We start from the raw sequence: 18,409 nt of genomic DNA, 5'->3' as shown, positions 1-18,409 counted from the left end.
AAAAAAAAAAAAAAAACACAGAGAAATGATTTTAGTAATGTGACGTTGGAAAAGAGATGCCTATAGTGTCAACTTCTGTCTGAAAATGTATCCCATTCTGTTCAAATAACAACAAGAACAACGTGCGAAGATACTTGTCTTTATATTTGGATGATGGAGAATTCACTAGAGGTTAAGCCTGATCATTCTAATGATGTCTCTATCCATACATTTTAACCAGACATTACAGAATTTCTCTATCAAACGAACTTACCCTCTATTGGATTTTAGTCGTCGCCGGATAAGACAGATTATTTATGTTTTCGAATTCGAGCAATCACATATATCTAAATCCCTGGTGGTTAGACAAGAATAGTGGTATAAGATTCTCAGGCTATCACAAGAATATGACCTTCAGTTTTTGTCGCGGGTATGCTGTAACTTTTTTAATGTGTCATATGAACGCCTACAAGATATGACGAACCGATAGACATGAGACATTCACTATGTAGAATCATAAAACTGTCGTTGTGCTGCGCAATTTTGAGTTTTTTTTTTTTTTTTTTTTTTTTTTTTTTTTTCATATGGATAGTGAAAGGAAGAGTATCTATGACCAGATCACCAGATCTATTTACTATTTATATGGTGTGCTAGCTGTTTTTTTTTTTTAGGTAGAAATAATTTCTTGAGGAAACAAAGTGTTCCACATGCAGGCTACACCAGCACATGAAAGCTTGATAATGCAGAAATATAGAAAACGGTATGAGATGCCATGTGAGATCTATCTAAAAAATAATATTGCCAAAGGATTATAAGATATTTTACTCTTTTTTAAAGATTTAGAGGATCTTCCCACTTGGATCGGTTGTGATATAGGCAGTTTAGAGTTCTGAAATGGTGGAGAGCATAATTATTGGTCGTGTATCCGCAAAGTCTCGTCCTTTTCATTTCCACTTTTTGGTTTTATGTCAATGTAAATGTAAATCATATTGTGTGAAAGAAACAAGTTCAAGAAGTTACCAAGTCGAATAGTTTGAATTTGAAGCGTGTAAGTAAGCATCTAGTACTTATGCTTTGGGCACCTTTTTTCCAAATCTTGCTAACGACCGTGTCACTCTGTGATAGTCTGCAATCACATCAAACGGTTAAGAGCTTCGGAGTACCTAACAACAGCTGATGAATTAACAATAGAAACAACTTTGTTCTAAAGCGACAGTTCAAATATTAGAATCCACAGGAGTCAAGACTCAAGAGAGTACCTCCTTTATTTAATCTATTTGGAATTAGAGGTAAGATTCTGATAATTGGAACAAAGGAAGAGATAGGTATAAATATTTGGTAAAGGAGTTAGCTTTAGAATAAATTAACCAAAAGGGAGGTGAGAGATAGAGAGAGAGAGCAAGAGAGAGAGAGAAGGTGGGAACCCACCATATAGACGATTGATCGGCCAACATCGTAAAGAAAGCCTTTTTTTATCTGTCTCTCTCTCTTCCCCTTTCTGTTCTTGCAATACAGAGGAGTAATTCTAAGTGTGTGAGGGTGCTTTCCCATACTACTATATATACATGTGCTCACATGGTTTCCCTTTGAGGGAGATCAAGAAGAAAGTAACCAAAACTCACTTGCTTTTAAGCTTTCTTACCTTTGTTTGTTTACTCTAACACCATTAGGACCATTAAGAGCTTTCCTTAAGAGCCTCACGACGGCTGCAACAGTTACAACTACGAGGACGAGTAGAGAAACTGGTTTAGGAGTCATCATGCCTCAGAACTGCATAGCACCAAGGCCTGAAGAAGATGGTGGAGGCATGGTACAAGGTTTGCCAGACATGTCAGAAACGCAGAGCAAATCTGTACTAGCCTTCCCCATGGTCACTTCACAACCTGGTCTCCAGATGTCCATGTACCCCATAACTCTCAAGGTGTCTCTCTCTCCTGAAAAAAAAAAAAGAAAAACAAACTTGTTCACTTCTTGTTTTAATATTATGCTGAGCTTTTGAGTTTCACCTAAATCTCATCAGAAATATAACTTTCTCTTCTTCCTCTACCTTGGTAGTTGATCATAAAACGGAACATCCTTCTAATGATATTTCTGTTGGTTGCTTTGTGGTTGTACAGTTTGAGGAGGTTGTGTACAAGGTTAAGATAGAGCAGACAAGTAGTCAGTGCTTGGGATCATGGAAAAGCAAAGAGAAGACGATTCTGAATGGGATAACAGGAATGGTTTGTCCAGGAGAGATTCTAGCCATGTTAGGTCCCTCAGGCAGTGGCAAAACCACTCTTCTCTCAGCTCTCGGGGGCCGCCTCTCCAAAACTTTCTCAGGTAAAGTCATGTACAACGGTCAGCCTTTCTCCGGCTGCATCAAACGCAGAACAGGGTTTGTTGCTCAGGATGACGTCCTGTACCCTCACCTCACGGTTTGGGAGACTCTCTTCTTTACTGCACTTCTACGGCTACCAAGTAGCTTGACCAGAGACGAGAAGGCTGAGCATGTGGACCGAGTTATCGCTGAACTCGGATTAAATCGGTGTACAAACAGCATGATAGGAGGACCACTGTTCAGAGGAATATCAGGAGGTGAGAAAAAAAGGGTTAGCATTGGTCAAGAAATGCTGATCAATCCTAGCTTGCTCCTTCTTGATGAACCAACTTCAGGTCTTGATTCGACCACTGCTCACCGCATTATAACCACAATCAAACGGCTGGCTTCTGGAGGAAGAACAGTCGTCACCACTATTCATCAGCCATCAAGCCGTATATACCATATGTTTGACAAGGTGGTTTTGCTCTCTGAAGGAAGTCCCATCTACTATGGCTCTGCATCTTCTGCTATGGAATATTTCAGTTCTCTTGGATTCTCCACTTCCATGACAGTTAACCCAGCTGACCTTTTACTTGACCTTGCAAACGGTAAGCAACCTTTCTCTTTAAGCTTCTAGATGATGAAAAATGAAAATAAGAAAGCCTTCTTAATTCATCAAAACTTGGCAAACCTCAGGAATTCCACCTGATTCTCAGAAGGAGACCACGGAACAAGAACAGAAGACAGTAAAAGAAACCCTTGTTTCAGCTTATGAGAAGAACATTTCTGCTAAACTGAAAGCTGAACTCTGCAATGCGGAATCTCATAGCTATGAGTACACCAAAGCTGCTGGTAATTTTTGCTTTTTAAAGTAGTCTCTTTTTATTCTGTTTCTACTCCTCTACATCAATCATAGTCTGACTTATCCGTCCTTTAAATGGAGCAGCCAAAAATCTCAAGTCAGAACAATGGTGCACAACTTGGTGGTACCAGTTCACTGTATTGCTCCAAAGAGGAGTCAGAGAGAGGAGATTCGAATCTTTCAACAAGCTCAGGATATTCCAAGTCATCAGTGTAGCTTTTCTTGGTGGTCTTCTATGGTGGCATACTCCAAAATCTCACATCCAAGATAGAGTAAGGCTCTTCTTCTTTATGCTAATGATCATCATGAATTAATCACTACTCTTCTTCCCATCACAGTGAAGCTAACACGCATTTTTTGAACCTGCATATCAATCTTCTAACCATCATTCTACATTTACTCTGAATGCAGACTGCCTTGCTCTTCTTCTTCTCAGTCTTTTGGGGCTTCTACCCGCTATACAACGCGGTTTTCACATTTCCTCAAGAGAAAAGAATGCTAATCAAGGAACGTTCTTCAGGAATGTACCGTCTCTCCTCCTATTTTATGGCTAGAAACGTTGGGGACCTGCCCTTGGAACTTGCCCTTCCAACTGCTTTTGTGTTCATAATTTACTGGATGGGTGGACTTAAACCAGACCCAACAACGTTTATCCTCTCACTACTGGTTGTTCTCTACTCCGTCCTTGTCGCTCAAGGTCTTGGCTTAGCCTTTGGTGCTCTGCTTATGAACATCAAGCAAGCCACAACGTTAGCATCTGTTACTACACTCGTGTTTCTCATAGCTGGAGGGTATTACGTGCAGCAAATCCCTCCTTTCATCGTATGGCTCAAGTACCTAAGCTATAGCTACTACTGCTACAAGCTGCTTTTGGGTATTCAATACACTGATGACGACTACTATGAGTGTTCAAAGGGAGTCTGGTGCAGAGTTGGAGATTTCCCAGCAATCAAGTCAATGGGACTGAACAATTTGTGGATCGACGTGTTTGTTATGGGAGTGATGTTGGTTGGTTATCGACTCATAGCCTACATGGCACTGCATCGAGTGAAGTTGAGGTAACAACAAGGTAAACACCAAGAAGCTCCAAAGAAATTTTCCACCACTGCAGCAACCAATGGAATAATATTAGTATTAGAAAAGATAAAAAAAACGTCGTCGAATTTTGGTCGATTTTACTTACGTATCCGAGATATATATATCCGACGACTTTGTTTTTTATATTTTAGGCTTAGATGATGATAATATTCCTAAGTTTGAGAATAAAACAGTGAGATAATGTATAAGATAAGAAAGGGAAGCCAAGTATATACTAAGTTCCCATTTGCAAAACAGTGTGACGAAAGTGACTGAACTTCCCGGTCCACTCTTACCATGGAGATGATTGTTGTATCTTTTGTGGGGTTCCTTAAAAGAAAAGGTCTACTCTATCTCTTTTACACCTTACAATAGTCACCTGCAAGTGCATCAACTGGTGAAAAAAATCAAATGAGAATGTATCAGATAAGAATTATAACAAGTTGCTGCTGATAATAACAACGACAGGACATAAGCAAAGACACCTGAATGTGGCTCTCATTGTCACCTAAAACTTCTTTACTGGTATAACTTTGATGTTTCCTTACCACACATTAAACTAAAAAAAAACAAACGAAAAGCAAACTTTTTTAACTGCAGAATTATGTATGTCAACACAGCTACAGGAATGTGCTTTCGCTTTCATAGAAATACGGAAACGAATAATTGAAACTTTAAATGGCTGTTATAGTTTCACATCGTTTTAGCTACACAATAATTAAACACAAAAGAAAGAAGTGGGGAGGCTACTACAGTGAATGCAGAACAACAACATAGAGGAGAGCAAGAAAAAAAAAAGAAAATCAAACAAATCATTGGGATGACAAAGGCCCACAAGATATGCTTACACATTAAAACGTGATTCACTTTAGTCAAGTGGAAGCTGATGCAAAAAAAAGAACATCACAAGAGAAATCCATGTCACTCTCTACTTTGGCAAGTGTCAATGTCATCACCAAGAAAGAACCATCTTATAAAATAAAAACCCCCCAAGTAAAAACTCGAAACGTCGTCATTCACTAACTTCTTGTTGCTTTCTCAGACCTAAATACATCATCATTTTTCTAGTTGAGTGACATACATACGAAAGCAAGTGATCTAATCATGCTCTTTCACCCTCCTTTATTACCATATATATATATAATAAGTACACACACTAGTTGCTGTTTTTAGTGTACTACTAACATTTAAAGAAACTGAACATAAGCCATCTTTACCATAACAAAGATAACATAAACTAACCAGAGAGGATGAGAAAACAAATGCAATCTCTTAACTCATTCACATCAACCAAATTTGTTAAACTCCTTGTCATTCACCATTTGATTGAACAAGATGTGACTCACCATATCAATCTAGTGGTAATATATGCTCATTAGATAAAGAAGAGAGCCAAATGTGTTATCTAAGTAATGATGGAAATGTCATATACACATATCCACCTAAAGGAACAAGTCCAGCTAGTTTCAGAGACATAACTATACTCAATACTTCAGAGAATGATCAAGAGCAAAAAATTGTAGAACCATCAGCACAAGTTAACACAAATGATATTAATTACGGTTTCCACTCACCGCATCGTTTCCGGTAAGCAAGATGTGACGACGGTGCCGCAAGCGGAGACGAAGAGCCTATTGCGGCGATGTAGGTGTAGCAGCGTTCCAAAAATATCATCCTCTAAAAACGATGTCGTTTTTTATGACCGAATTAAAAAATAAGTCATCTTTAATTGCATGTTAACCCCTTGCATTTTACATTATTCTCCATAAAAAATATCCTTAATGCTCCAAATTTTGATCAAGGCCCATTTAGGCCTGTTAATAAAACCACAAGAGTCTCTCTCTTTCTGCCCCTCCGAGTTTACTTCTTAGGGTTTTAGCATTTCTCTCTTTTGTCTCTTCTCGGAAAAAAATGGCGGCAATTTCTAGGGTTTTTGGAGGGTTCAGGACACTGATGGCGAAGGCGGCGACAGCTGAGGCCGTTACTGTCGCTGGAGCTGCTGGTAAAGAAGGAAAAGGGGTGTTCAAGGTGTTTACAGTCTCGCAGCCGTTGGCTAGCTTCGCCGGAGAAACCCAACTCACTCGTGGTACCGCCGTTAAGAAGGTTTGGGAGTATGTTAAGCTTCACAATCTCCAGGTTCGTTGATTTCGGAGTAGGGTTTTTTTTTTTAGTTTCCTTAGATCCCTGTTACTTGTTTATGAACTTAGGGATTTGGTGTTGCTTTAGTAGAGACTTTAGTAATCATAGAGAACAGATGATTGTTGCATGTAGACAAGTTTGATTGTTCTGTAGATGAGTTTGATTGTTGCGTAGAACACAGATTTTGAGTGTATGCATATTGTCTTGTGGTTGAAACTGGATTGTGAGTATATACGATTTAAGCATTTTCTGGGTTTTGTTGTGAAGATTATCTTGGTTATTTTTAAGTGTTGGGGTCAGGTTGAGTTCGTTTGTATGGTTGTTAGCTTAAGTATTTGGTCTTAAGCTTGAAATGTTGGAGAACTTGAAAGGTTTTGGTCTTTTGAGTCTCAAGTTTTCTATTTTCATTGAGCTTTTGAGTTCTTTTGACTGGTTGAACAATGTATTGAGGTTGAGTGTATCTACTATCTAATCATAAGCTGTAAGTGTTTGCATCCTCATTGGAAAAGCAAACATTCTGTTGCTTTGATTTAGCTGGATTTTGTTAGTAGATTTGATCTGTTAAATGGAAAAAATAAGGCAGGTTTTGACTATAGTCTTCTCTGTTTTTTTTTGTTTTTTTGGGGATTCATAGCTCTGTTATCTTGCGGTTGAGAATGGATTGTTTCGTTGTTTGTGTATAGATACGATTAATGTTGTGGGTTTGGTTTGTGAAGATTAGTACTTTGATCGTTGTGTTGGTTATTATCTTGGAGAACTTGAAAGGTATTGGTCTGTTTGAGTGTTGGAGTTCTCTATTGTCATGGAGCTCGAGTGTTGAATGGTGCAACATTGTGTTGATTGGATTAAGTAAGTATCTGATGTTAAGCTTGATTCATTGCTAAAGCATTTTGTTTCCGTTGTAGAATCCGGCGAACAAGAGGGAGATACACTGCGATGCGAAGTTGAAGACGATTTTCGATGGCAAAGACAAAGTTGGAATCACAGAGATCATGAAGCTCCTGTCACCACATTTTCCCAAATCTGTTTGATTTGGTGAGGTTTATCTAACGTAGTTATCCTATCTGAAAAAAATGGTTTGGCTTTTTGTGGTTCAATTCGGGTTGTATATGAAAAACTCTCTAGACCCGTTTGAGCTTTTGGTATGTTAACAAACCAAGAAACAAAGCTCTCTTTTGGTCCCTATCTACTGGAGAATACTATGTAGTTCGACAAGTTTGTCTTAATATTGATATCGTGATTTTGTGAGATATTTTACCTCTTCATCTTGGTTTTGATCTCGCTGTCTTTGAGGCTTCCTTGCTCATTTATTGGGATATCACTAAATGCATTATGTATCGTGTGAGCAACCAATTCGCTTAAAGGTGTAGATTTCGTTATTGGTTATTGCAAATGAATGAATGGGTCACATGTATTTTATTATTTGATGGAGATGAAACGTGTCATGATCAGTGGAGGAAGAAGAATGTGTTGTTAAAACGAGCATGCGCCAACGCGTCCATTTCGCTTTAAATCAATAGCCAAGAGCCTTTTTCGCTACACATACCAATACGTACGCACAAATGTGTATCTAAACATCACATAGTATATAGTTTATATTACCAAATCTTGTATTATCAATTTCTCTCTCTCTCTATTCAGATCATCATATCTCTCAAGTTCTTGTTTTTGAATCTTTTAAGTAATTAAAGATGGGTAAAGATAAGCACCACGAACAGGACAAAGGATTCTTCTCACATCATAACCATCACGGACATGGGTATCCGCCGGGAGCTTATCCTCCACCACCTGGAGCTTATCCTCCACCGGGAGCTTACCCTCCACAAGGTTATCCTCCGCCACCTCACGGCTATCCACCCGCCGCTTATCCACCTCCTCCCGGTGCTTATCCTCCTGCCGGTTACCCCGGACCATCCGGTCCTCGTCCAGGTTTTTTATTTAACCGAAATGTTGTCTTCTTTCTATTTGTTAACTTACCTTTGGAATTAAAAAAAAATAGACCGACCAGTATGTTTTGAGTGGAAAGACAAAATGTTTTGAACTAATCTTGGTTCATTCAAAGCCATATAGGTTCTTAAACCATATATCGTATTATGCGATGTGAAATTCCAAAAGTATTGCTTGGTTACAACGTTGATTTATGTTTGGTTTTTCTCTCAAGTTTATAAAACTCTTAACAATAATATCGTATTTCAAGTTGAGGAGAATTTCGTGTTATATAAATACCCGTATATAAACCAAAGTAATTTTAATGTTTTGATTAATTATTTCTCTGTAATTTGGCTATTAGATTCTTTTTTTTTCTACAACTTTTTTTTTTGTTTTTTTTTTTTTTGTTTGTGTGTGTTTGTTCGTTCATCATTTTAGTTAGAAACTTCGAATGAATATGGGTTTGGTCCGATCTTTTTTTTGTCAGAACATGGCTTTGGTCCGATACTTTGGTCTAGTTTTAGCTCAGTTTGGTTTGGTCCGTTCATATGCAAGTTAACCTCTTATCATGTTTTGGTTCACATGACTGCCCCTATCATATGAATAGGTCTTGGAGGAGGAGTTGGGGGACTGATAGCTGGAGCGGCAACAGCGGCCGCGGCTGCAATGGGAGGTCACCACGCAGGTCATCACGGAGGCTACGGGCACCACGGCCACGGAAAATACAAAAGAGGTTTTTTTGGAGGAGGAAAGTACAAGCGAGGGAAGCACAGTATGTTTGGAGGAGGGAAGTACAAGCGTGGTAAGCACGGCATGTTCGGAGGCAAACGAGGCAAGCATGGCATGTTCGGACGAAGAAAGTGGAAATGATTCATAATCTCATTCATCTCTCTACATATATTATAACAACTTAATATTAAGCTTAACTTAATATAAATATATATTTACATATGTGTGTGTCACTCAGTCATTGTGTGATTATTCATTTATCTGTGCTTAATCACATGTACGATTTATGAAACTCTTTAATTTAGTTGAATCTTTTGTCTTATATATGAATGTTAAATGATGAAGGACATGTCTTATATACTTTTGGAATAAATTCAGTTTATTACAATTTTTGGAATAAAAATCTGAATTAAATTTGGATATCGGAGATATGTCACTACAAGAAAATTGTAATCTTACAACACTAAAAATTGTTATAAATCATAATATTGCAACAGAATTGAGACACATTCGTATTGGCACATATATTGCAAAATTTACAATAAAATAACTTCTTTCATATTAATGCAACATTAAATTTGTATTTTTCGTAGAACTGTGTCGTGTGTTTGCAACTATGATTTGTTACAAATTATTATCACATAAAATGTATAGCAAATATAGTTACAAATTTACAAAAAAACTTTATTGCTAAATGTGTTACATTTTGAGTGCAACAATATTTATGATCAAAACAAAAAGAGGTTTCAAATATTGCCTTCTGGAATTCATAATTCGTCGCATTATTAACATTATTTTGTAATATTAATTTTAATCACTGTATTTTACTTTTTTGGCACATTAGTTAATAAAATACAAATTTTTATCTACTACTTTTTATACTAAAATTTCTGATTTAATAATAAAATAAGAAAAAATAACTTGCTTTATTAATTATTAAAATATTAGATTAAGACCCGCACGATGTACGGGTTTTTAAAACTATTTTAATAAAATTAAAAATTTTAAAAATATAAATATTTTTTGTTAGTAAAATATATTTTCCAGAAATAAATAGATAAATATTTTTAGTTAAAGAGAAGTTTTTAATTTTATACACTAATTTATATTTTTATATTTTAAAATTATTATTAAAATTCTTATAATAATCTAAAGCTAAATTATCGACCACCAAAAATGTTTTGAAACATTAAATATTACAAATATTATTATTGTCAAAATTCAAAAACGTTCAACAAATTATTCACAAAATGTTTTAAATGCAATCAACCCGTCATGCTTTACTCTATATTTTACCATTAATAATGTGTTCTTACACCCTAAAATATTTTATTGTTAAAATATGTTTTTTATCACCACCTATAAAATATATCTGTGAATAAATTAAACCAATTTTTGTTTCTTTACTTTAAATTTGACGCAGTTTATTTTCAGCACTAAAATTTGTAGTGACAGTTTGTTTAACCACTAAAATTGTTTGCTCAAAAAATATTTTGGATGAAAAACTGTGGAGAAAATAGTTACACGATTGCAATGAGTTTATGACCAACCCCACAAAATTTGAGAAATAAAAAAAACAGTTTAAAAAATAAAATTTTATAATCACGATGATATAGGAGTCTTAGATAATCTATAGATATAAAATATAAACTAAAATAAAAAATCTAAAAATACTACAACATAACAAACTTAAAATATTTATTTTAAAAGGAATAAACAAATATTGATCTGACCTATCTTTAACTGAAAAATAAAAAAGAAGTCAAAGAAACATTTTTAAATATATATATATATATATATATCACAAAATTCTAATAAGAAAATCAAATTTAACTAAATAATATAACTAAAATCTAGAAATACTTTAACATAATTAAATTAAAATATTAAAAAGAAGGAATAAACAAATATTGATAGTATGTAGATTCGTCATCTAAAATTGTATAAGGAAAATAGAATAATAATTCTTACCATCGGCTAAGTTGCGAAGATGTAATTTAGGAACCCTGTATTTTGGTAAACTATGTCAGGCAATGAAAATCAATAAAAATTTTAAAATATTATGATATCTATTATCCATAGATGTGAAAATAGTCAGATAGGTGAAAGTAGTCAAAGATATATGTGTAGCATTATATAAATATTGTACTTATACATTGATTTTGTTTGTCTACCAATATATGAAGCGTAGTTAAATTTAGCCTTATATGAGGTTAATCTGCAAGTGTCATCTGATCATCACTCATGATACTCCGTTTTTTTGCTAGCAAGGTTTTATGATATCTCATGGTTTGTATTTGTCTCTTTGGTGTTCATGATTTTCTAGTGTACTTAATATACATCTTTATATAATAAGATATATGCTCAATTTTCTTATGGTAATAGGTAAATTTTTTTTTTTTGCTTTTGGATTAGTTTTTTTTTTGTTTGGTAAATATTTGTCTACATATAATATATTAATTTATCTTCGTACTATTTTTTTTCTAGCGTTTAACTTAGACATGTGTTAAAATCTAAGATCGTTAATTTGACATATGTCGCGATCATATTAAACAATAATCTGGACATGTGTCGACATCTTGTCAATACAATTGACACGTGTCATGATCTCGTTAATGAGTAATTTTGACATCAACCTTTATATAATAAGATGTTAACAACGAATTAAGAAACAAGTAGAAAACAATGTACCATAAATAGTAAATAAGTTCTTAATTTAAAAAAATAAAAGCATAACTAAAACATCTCGGCACCATATCATATGGGTGCAGTGGATAATGAGCTGTGTTAGTTTGGTGTCTTATACGGTGCTACTTAATATATCATCTTATGGATACATTAAGCCTGAGCGTGGAATTCGGCAGGGTGATCCTCTTTCACCCTTTTTATTCATTCTTTGTACAGAAGTTTTGGTGCATATAATGAATAGAGCAGAGTTGGAGGGTCGTGTAATAGGAATAAAACTTTCCTCTTCCTGTTAATCGATCCAACATTTACTGTTTGCCGATGATAGCTTGTTCCTGTGCCAAGCAAACCTTCAAGAATGTTCAGAGTTTTTAAAATGCCTTAGATTATGTGGGGACGCATCAGGACAGGAGATCAATTTTCAAAAGTCAGCAATAACTTTTGACAAGAAGGTGGATACTTATATGCGTCACCTGCTCGGTTTGTTCACTGTTATAGAACAAGAAGATGGGACTGGGAAATTTCTAGGTTTGCCGGAATGTTTCAATGGATCAAAGAAGGATATCTTGCAGTTTATCTGTGATAGTTCGAAGTCGAGGCTGAGTGGTTGGTATGAAAAGACTTTGTCTCTGGGTGGTAAAGAAGTACTTTTAAAATTAGTGGCTATGGCACCCTTCCAGTTAATGCAATGTCCTGCTTTCGACTGACCAAGCACCAGTGCAAGCAACTGACAAGTGTGATGTGTCAGTTTTGGTGGAATGCAAGTGAGGACAAGCACAAGATGCACTGGGTTTCATAGGACAAAGTCTGTCAGTTTAAAGAGCGTGGAGGTCTTGGTTTCCGAGACATTGGTAATTTTAACCATGCTATTTTAGCACAACAAGGCTGGCGAAATTTAGATTCTCTCAACTCTTTGTTGGCTAGAGTTTATAAGGCTAAATATTTTGCAGATGCTCACTTCTTAGCGGCAAAGATTGGATATAGACCTTCTTATACTTGACGTAGCATTCTATATGGACGTGAATTGCTAGAGCATGGAGTAATAAAGTCAATTGGCAACGGTCAAGATACTAGTGTTTGGCTTGACAAATGGATATTTGATGATATGCCAAGAAGACTGTTCAATAAGGATTTGACGATTGACTTAAATCTTAAAGTGTCTTCTATTATAACATCTGGAGGGGATTGGAATATACAACTCCTCCATGAGTTGTTTCCACCATGTGAGATTTCACAGATTCGATCCTTTTCTTTAGAACAAAGTCTCCATGACCAGTTCATTATGATATTTACACAGAATGGGCAATCCTCAGTTAATTAAAAGTGGGAATTGGTTGTTGTCTAAGGAGGCTGATCTTTTGAATCCAATCTCTGCTGATATGGTCAGTCTGAACAAGATTAAACATATGGTTTGGAAGACTGCAACTGAGCCTAAAATTTGTCTGCTTTTATGGAGAGCGTTATCAAGAACGCTGGCTGTAGCAGGTTGTATGCGTAGCCATGGTCTGTCAGTCAACCCACTTTGTCCGATTTGTCAAGCTAAGGAGGAGACAATTTATTATGTGTTGTTTGGTTGTCCATTATCCAACAGAGTTTGGTCTACAACTGCTCTTCCTACCCCTTCCCAAGGTTTTTCTAATTTTGTAGCAGATAATATTTCTTTTATGTTACGCCTACTGCAGAAGACTGAACTAGTATAAGGTGTGAGGAATGAAATTCCTTGGTTTATGTGGGGGATTTGGAAGTTAAGGAAATTTGTGGTTTTTGCAAACCAGACTCAGAATCCTCATGTTATCGTGGCTACAGCGCTAGAGGAGTCGGAAGAATGGCTGAAACAACAAAATCTGATATCGCAGGATCTGTCTAGAGAAGCTTACAGAGGTATACAAAGGGTTCATCGTTGGGTTAGAACTCTCCCCGGCAAGCTTAAATGTAACATTCATTTGTCTTGGGTTAAGGATTCATGTTTTTGTGTGGTGCTTGGATCTTACGGAATCATACTGGCGATGTTCTATACCATGCGAGAGATGTTTTTCTTCTGTGGTCTAATAGAATTGCTGCAGAGCTAAGTTGTCTTCTATGGTGTCTGCAAAGTCTCAGTGATCTTCAAATTTCGAATTGTGAAGTTTGGAAGGATTATCATGCGGTGGTGTCAGCCTTCGAACCTCTGACAAACAGGCCAAAGTATCGTTCAAAATTGGATAAAATCACTAAAGCAGTACATGTGATGGGAGAGTTTGTTCTTAAGCTCTCTTCACCGAAAGCCAATTCGTTGGTCAGGGCGATTGCTTCTAGTGTTACAAGAGATGGTCGCTTTAATTCATACCTCGCCTTAGGTGGTCCAGCTTGGTTGCAGGACTGGACTGAGCAAGAATGGTGAGGTTGTGTGGACAGAATCCTTGGTTTGGTTGCTCTGTTTTTATTTTTTTTTGTTTGTTAACTTGTCGTTGATGTGGTTTCTCTTGTACGCTTCTTCTTCTTTATATTAATTTGAATTTGCGTTTTAAAGAAAAACATCTAAATGAGTAGACGACGACACGATACTCCGAACAAATTTTTTCTTACTCTTCAATCTTTTTGACCCTCTTTATGATTTTCATATGCCTTCGACAATTAGATATGACCAAGCTATATAGCTTTTTGACTCTCTTCCTGATTTCCATATATTTCTCCTCCAATGTGTGTTTAACTTTCGAGAAAGAGCTATATATAAACTATATATATATAGGACTATATATAAACACAATAAATTAATATCTGTTAGAAACTGAGGTTTTAGGTAAATGGTTCTCTCTATTATTCATCTGTTGCATAGGATAAAACATATATATAGGATAAAATATTAGGGTTTAGGGTTTACACTAATGGGCCGATAATGGACATCCATACAACAATATAATTATTTATAACACTCCCCCTTGGATGACCATTATAAAAATATAACGCCAAATGCATATGTGAGATGCTGCTTCATTAAAAACCTTACCAGGAAAACCCAGTGAAAAAACCATGGTTAAGGAAAAAAGAGTGCAACACGCTTTTACTCCCCCTCTTGAGTACATAACTTGAAATCTTCAAGATGGCGCGATCCAATATGATGATTAGCTTCTTGAATGTAGTGGTTTGAAGTGTCTTGGTAAATGGTTCGCCAAATCTTCACTTGAACAAATTTGTGGCACATGTATATCACCGTACATCACCATTCTTCTGCAGGCCATTGGTCTCTTAAATGACTCATCTTAATCATTATCTTTGTCTCTCATGATCTCATTATTGTATGCTAAAGACTTTGAAGATGATAGTCTTTCACCATTGAAATCATAATATTCCTCTTCAATGTTTATATTTCGCGTATTCTTTTGTTCTTTCAATGAAAAATCCAATGGGATAAAAACCATGATAAGGGAAAAAAAGTACAACCACACACATAATCATATTTCTCCCCCTGAAAGCATCATCTTTAGGTTATGCATTATGATATATCATCTTTTTTGAACTGTTATAAACATAGCTTTGGTGTATAAAAACACATATGATCATCATATATTCATTCGGGTCATTAGACTTCAAGCCATTTGCACCCGTTTCATATAGAAGATTCCTTAGAAGATTCATTTTTTCATTTATTTGAACTTGAAGCCCAAATCTTCTCTTACATACAATCTTCCAAACAATAATCTTATACATAGGAGTTATTTATACCCTCCTTATAAAACTGTCTCATTCAACTCTTCTTCTTAGTATGGTAATACAAGATTATTTTTCTATGTAAGATTATGTAAACATCTTGAGATAACATCTCTTTCATCAGATGTCGAATCTGTAACCTCAAGAAATTTCATGAAAGATATGATCTTATACAATCTAATTTCTCCATCTTTCAGGAGTAGTATTTCATCATTGATTATTTCTCCATATTTTCTTTTGGTATGTGAAATCTCTACCAAAAATTAGATAATATTTTCATTATCAACATATTATGCACTTATTCTTGTAGTTTTCTTTTAACAAGAACTACTTGTAAGTGAAGAAGAGGCAAAAGACACATACAAATTTTCTTTTAACGAGGTTCAGCAAATGCTTAACTCCTTAAACTTTGTTGAAAATACTTCTTGAACACAATTGCAAATAGTGTTTAATGTCGGATTTACACAATCCTAAGATATTCTCTTACCTTGTTGCCGATCTATTTTCAACCCACTATGAGATCTCTAAGATCAACAACAATGATCGACCCTCAGGATTCTCACCTAGAGATAAACTCTCACATTTTTCTCCCCAAAGTTGTCAAAAACCTACAAAACATTTTGTCGCTTTTACAACGTTCTCGAGGGTTATAAAATATTGCTTCTACCAATATAATCACTTTAAGGGATACTTTTGACAGTTTGAAAACTTTCTAGATAGATTGAACCAAGTCTTGCCTTATTGTCAAACTCATAAGGGAACAAATAGTTGCTTCCACCTTATGAGAGTACATTTCTCATAATCAATATCAAGTATTTGTGAGAATCATTGTACTAGTAAATATACTCCGTGTCTCATAAAAATCTCTTTATCCCACTCATTTTACACTTCCAAGTGTAAGGACTACATGTCCAAATATTATCTCTTTAAGAGATTTGAACTATTTCATAGTTACTACTTTCAATGATTAACCAATCATTCTTTATGTACACTTTTCAATAAAACTTTTTTATATTAACAACGGTTTATAATCCTCTATTTTCATCCAGAACATCATCAACTACAACAATGCATGCAAACATATTACGACGTCGATTTGCTTTTTGGTTTCTTTTTCATTCTAGACATGACTCAACTTATTGAGATCTCCTATCATTATCATTCTCAGGTACCTGAAATCTTTTTCTTACTTCTGTCTCTGTCTCTAGATCTCTTCTAGAGAGTTTTCATAACTCTTTGCTTCTTCGGTGCCATATTAATTTAGGTTCTTATACTTTTTCCGAGGATGCTTATATTTGGAACCATAAGTCTATCACACTTCATGAAATCTTTAGACTTACTAGTAGTTGATCTTATATTTCTAGGACATTAATATTAATTGAAGCACAACTGGTATATGTGACTTTGTCACTCAATTATGGTCGGTAAATGCTTCTGACATTTTTGCTAAACTTTGCAAATAAATTATCTTTTCAATTTCTAATGCACATTTCAAAGTACGAGGATCAAGATAATTTCTTCCAATATTTTTATTTTCCAGCTGTTTATTTCTCCTCTTAATGTTGGAAAGACTGACTCACCGAAACAACCACTACAAGAAAACAGCTCATTAGCAACTACAAATAAAGTCGCCAAAAATAACGACCAACTGGCGACTACTTTGCGACTCCTTTGTGACTGGTATGAATTAGTCGCTATTGAGTCACTAAGTAACGACTAATTGACGTAGTCGGTAACGTGGTCGTATCGTAACGACTTTGCAACGACTATCCTGTTGTTGGAAAAAGATAGTCGTACCATAGTCGCTACTTTGACGACTACGTTATGACCAGAGTAAATAGTCGTAAATTTGGCGACTACTATGCGACTCATACAGCGAGTCATTAAGTAGTCGTAAGGTAGTCGCCAAAGAGTCGTAATTTACAGTTGAAAAAACGTGTTTTTCGTGTCAGGGTTTGTGTACCAACTTTTATATAGTAGTCGTCTATTAGTCACTTTGGGTTAGTCTATAAAAACAAAATTCACTCATTTCTTCTCTTCATTATGAAATAAGTGAGTTTCCCTTCCAAAAAAAAAAAATCAAGCTTGAAAACAAAAATTTCTAAATTAAAAAAAGAGTTTGGCTTTATATTTTCTCGTTTATTATATATAGTCTTATATTTTCTCCAAATATATATATATATATATATAATGGTGGGATATTACGATTATGGTAGTAGTGGCATTAATTATCGGGAATGGATGTACAAGAGGTTAAATGAAGTGACGAGAAAATTTTCATCTGAATTCGAAGTGGGGGTGGACCAATTTGTGTCGTTTGCAAACAGCCAACCTACAGTACAAAATAATGGCTGTAAGTTTCACTGTTCCTGTAGTGTTTTCAAGAACAATAGATGTCTCTCGGGTAGAAGAGTTATGAGTCATTTGTTTAGTAATGAATTTATGCCAGATTATTTTGTTTGGTATAACCACGGAAAAGATATAAATTTGGATAGTTACACTGATAGGACGTATAATGGGAGTCATGAAGAAATGGGTAATGTAGTAGAAGATCCATATGTGGATATGGGGAATGATACATTTTGTTATAATGTGGGTTTTGATGATAATTATCATCAAAATGATAGTTATGAGAATGTGGAAGAACCGGTTCAAAACCATTCGAAGAAATTTTACAACTTGTTAGACAGTGCAACAAATCATTTATATGATGGTTGTCGCGAAGGTCACTCGCAATTGTCATTATCTGCTCGAATCATGCAAAATAAGGCGGAGTATAATATGAATGAAAAGTTAGTGGATTCGGTTTACGAAATTTTAATGGATTATTTACCAGAAGGAAACCATTTTACCGATTCACATTACGAGACAGAGAGATTGATGCACAATTTAGGCCTCCCATATTATACAATTGATGTTTGTATTAACAATTATATGATTTTCTGGAAATTAAAGAAGACAAAAAGGAAGAGACATATCTATTTTGTGGTTCACCAAGATGGAAGCTTAAGGAGGACAGA

The 18,409-nt window shown here is 35.3% G+C and overlaps 4 protein-coding genes across 4 annotated transcripts; 3 read left to right on the top strand and 1 right to left on the bottom strand.

Moving 5' to 3' along the window:
• On the bottom strand, window positions 166–504 carry LOC104759597 (defensin-like protein 316). Its single transcript, XM_010482508.2, is given in 3 exon segments — window positions 166–199; window positions 254–402; window positions 405–504. Coding segments are annotated over 3 exon segments (276 nt in total). The 5' UTR covers window positions 498–504.
• Window positions 1,140–4,573, top strand: LOC104757540 (ABC transporter G family member 14). The gene is made up of 5 exons (XM_010480289.2): window positions 1,140–1,900; window positions 2,097–2,889; window positions 2,978–3,133; window positions 3,228–3,415; window positions 3,555–4,573. Exons 1-5 carry the CDS (start codon window positions 1,739–1,741, stop codon window positions 4,203–4,205), a joined length of 1,950 nt encoding a protein of 649 aa, XP_010478591.1. The 5' UTR covers window positions 1,140–1,738; the 3' UTR covers window positions 4,206–4,573.
• LOC104757539 (upstream activation factor subunit UAF30) lies at window positions 6,057–7,616 on the top strand. The gene is made up of 2 exons (XM_010480288.2): window positions 6,057–6,356; window positions 7,265–7,616. The coding sequence occupies exons 1-2, from the start codon at window positions 6,132–6,134 to the stop codon at window positions 7,388–7,390; spliced, it is 351 nt and encodes a 116-aa protein (XP_010478590.1). The 5' UTR covers window positions 6,057–6,131; the 3' UTR covers window positions 7,391–7,616.
• LOC104757538 (glycine-rich protein A3) lies at window positions 7,906–9,377 on the top strand. Its single transcript, XM_010480287.2, has 2 exons — window positions 7,906–8,288; window positions 8,896–9,377. The coding sequence occupies exons 1-2, from the start codon at window positions 8,051–8,053 to the stop codon at window positions 9,156–9,158; spliced, it is 501 nt and encodes a 166-aa protein (XP_010478589.1). The 5' UTR covers window positions 7,906–8,050; the 3' UTR covers window positions 9,159–9,377.

Source organism: Camelina sativa, chromosome 17 (assembly GCF_000633955.1).
Source record: "Camelina sativa cultivar DH55 chromosome 17, Cs, whole genome shotgun sequence".
NCBI classification, from domain to species: Eukaryota; Viridiplantae; Streptophyta; class Magnoliopsida; order Brassicales; family Brassicaceae; genus Camelina; species Camelina sativa.
The sequence above is the reverse complement of the archived record's forward strand: the minus strand, read 5'-3'. Positions and strand labels throughout refer to the sequence as shown.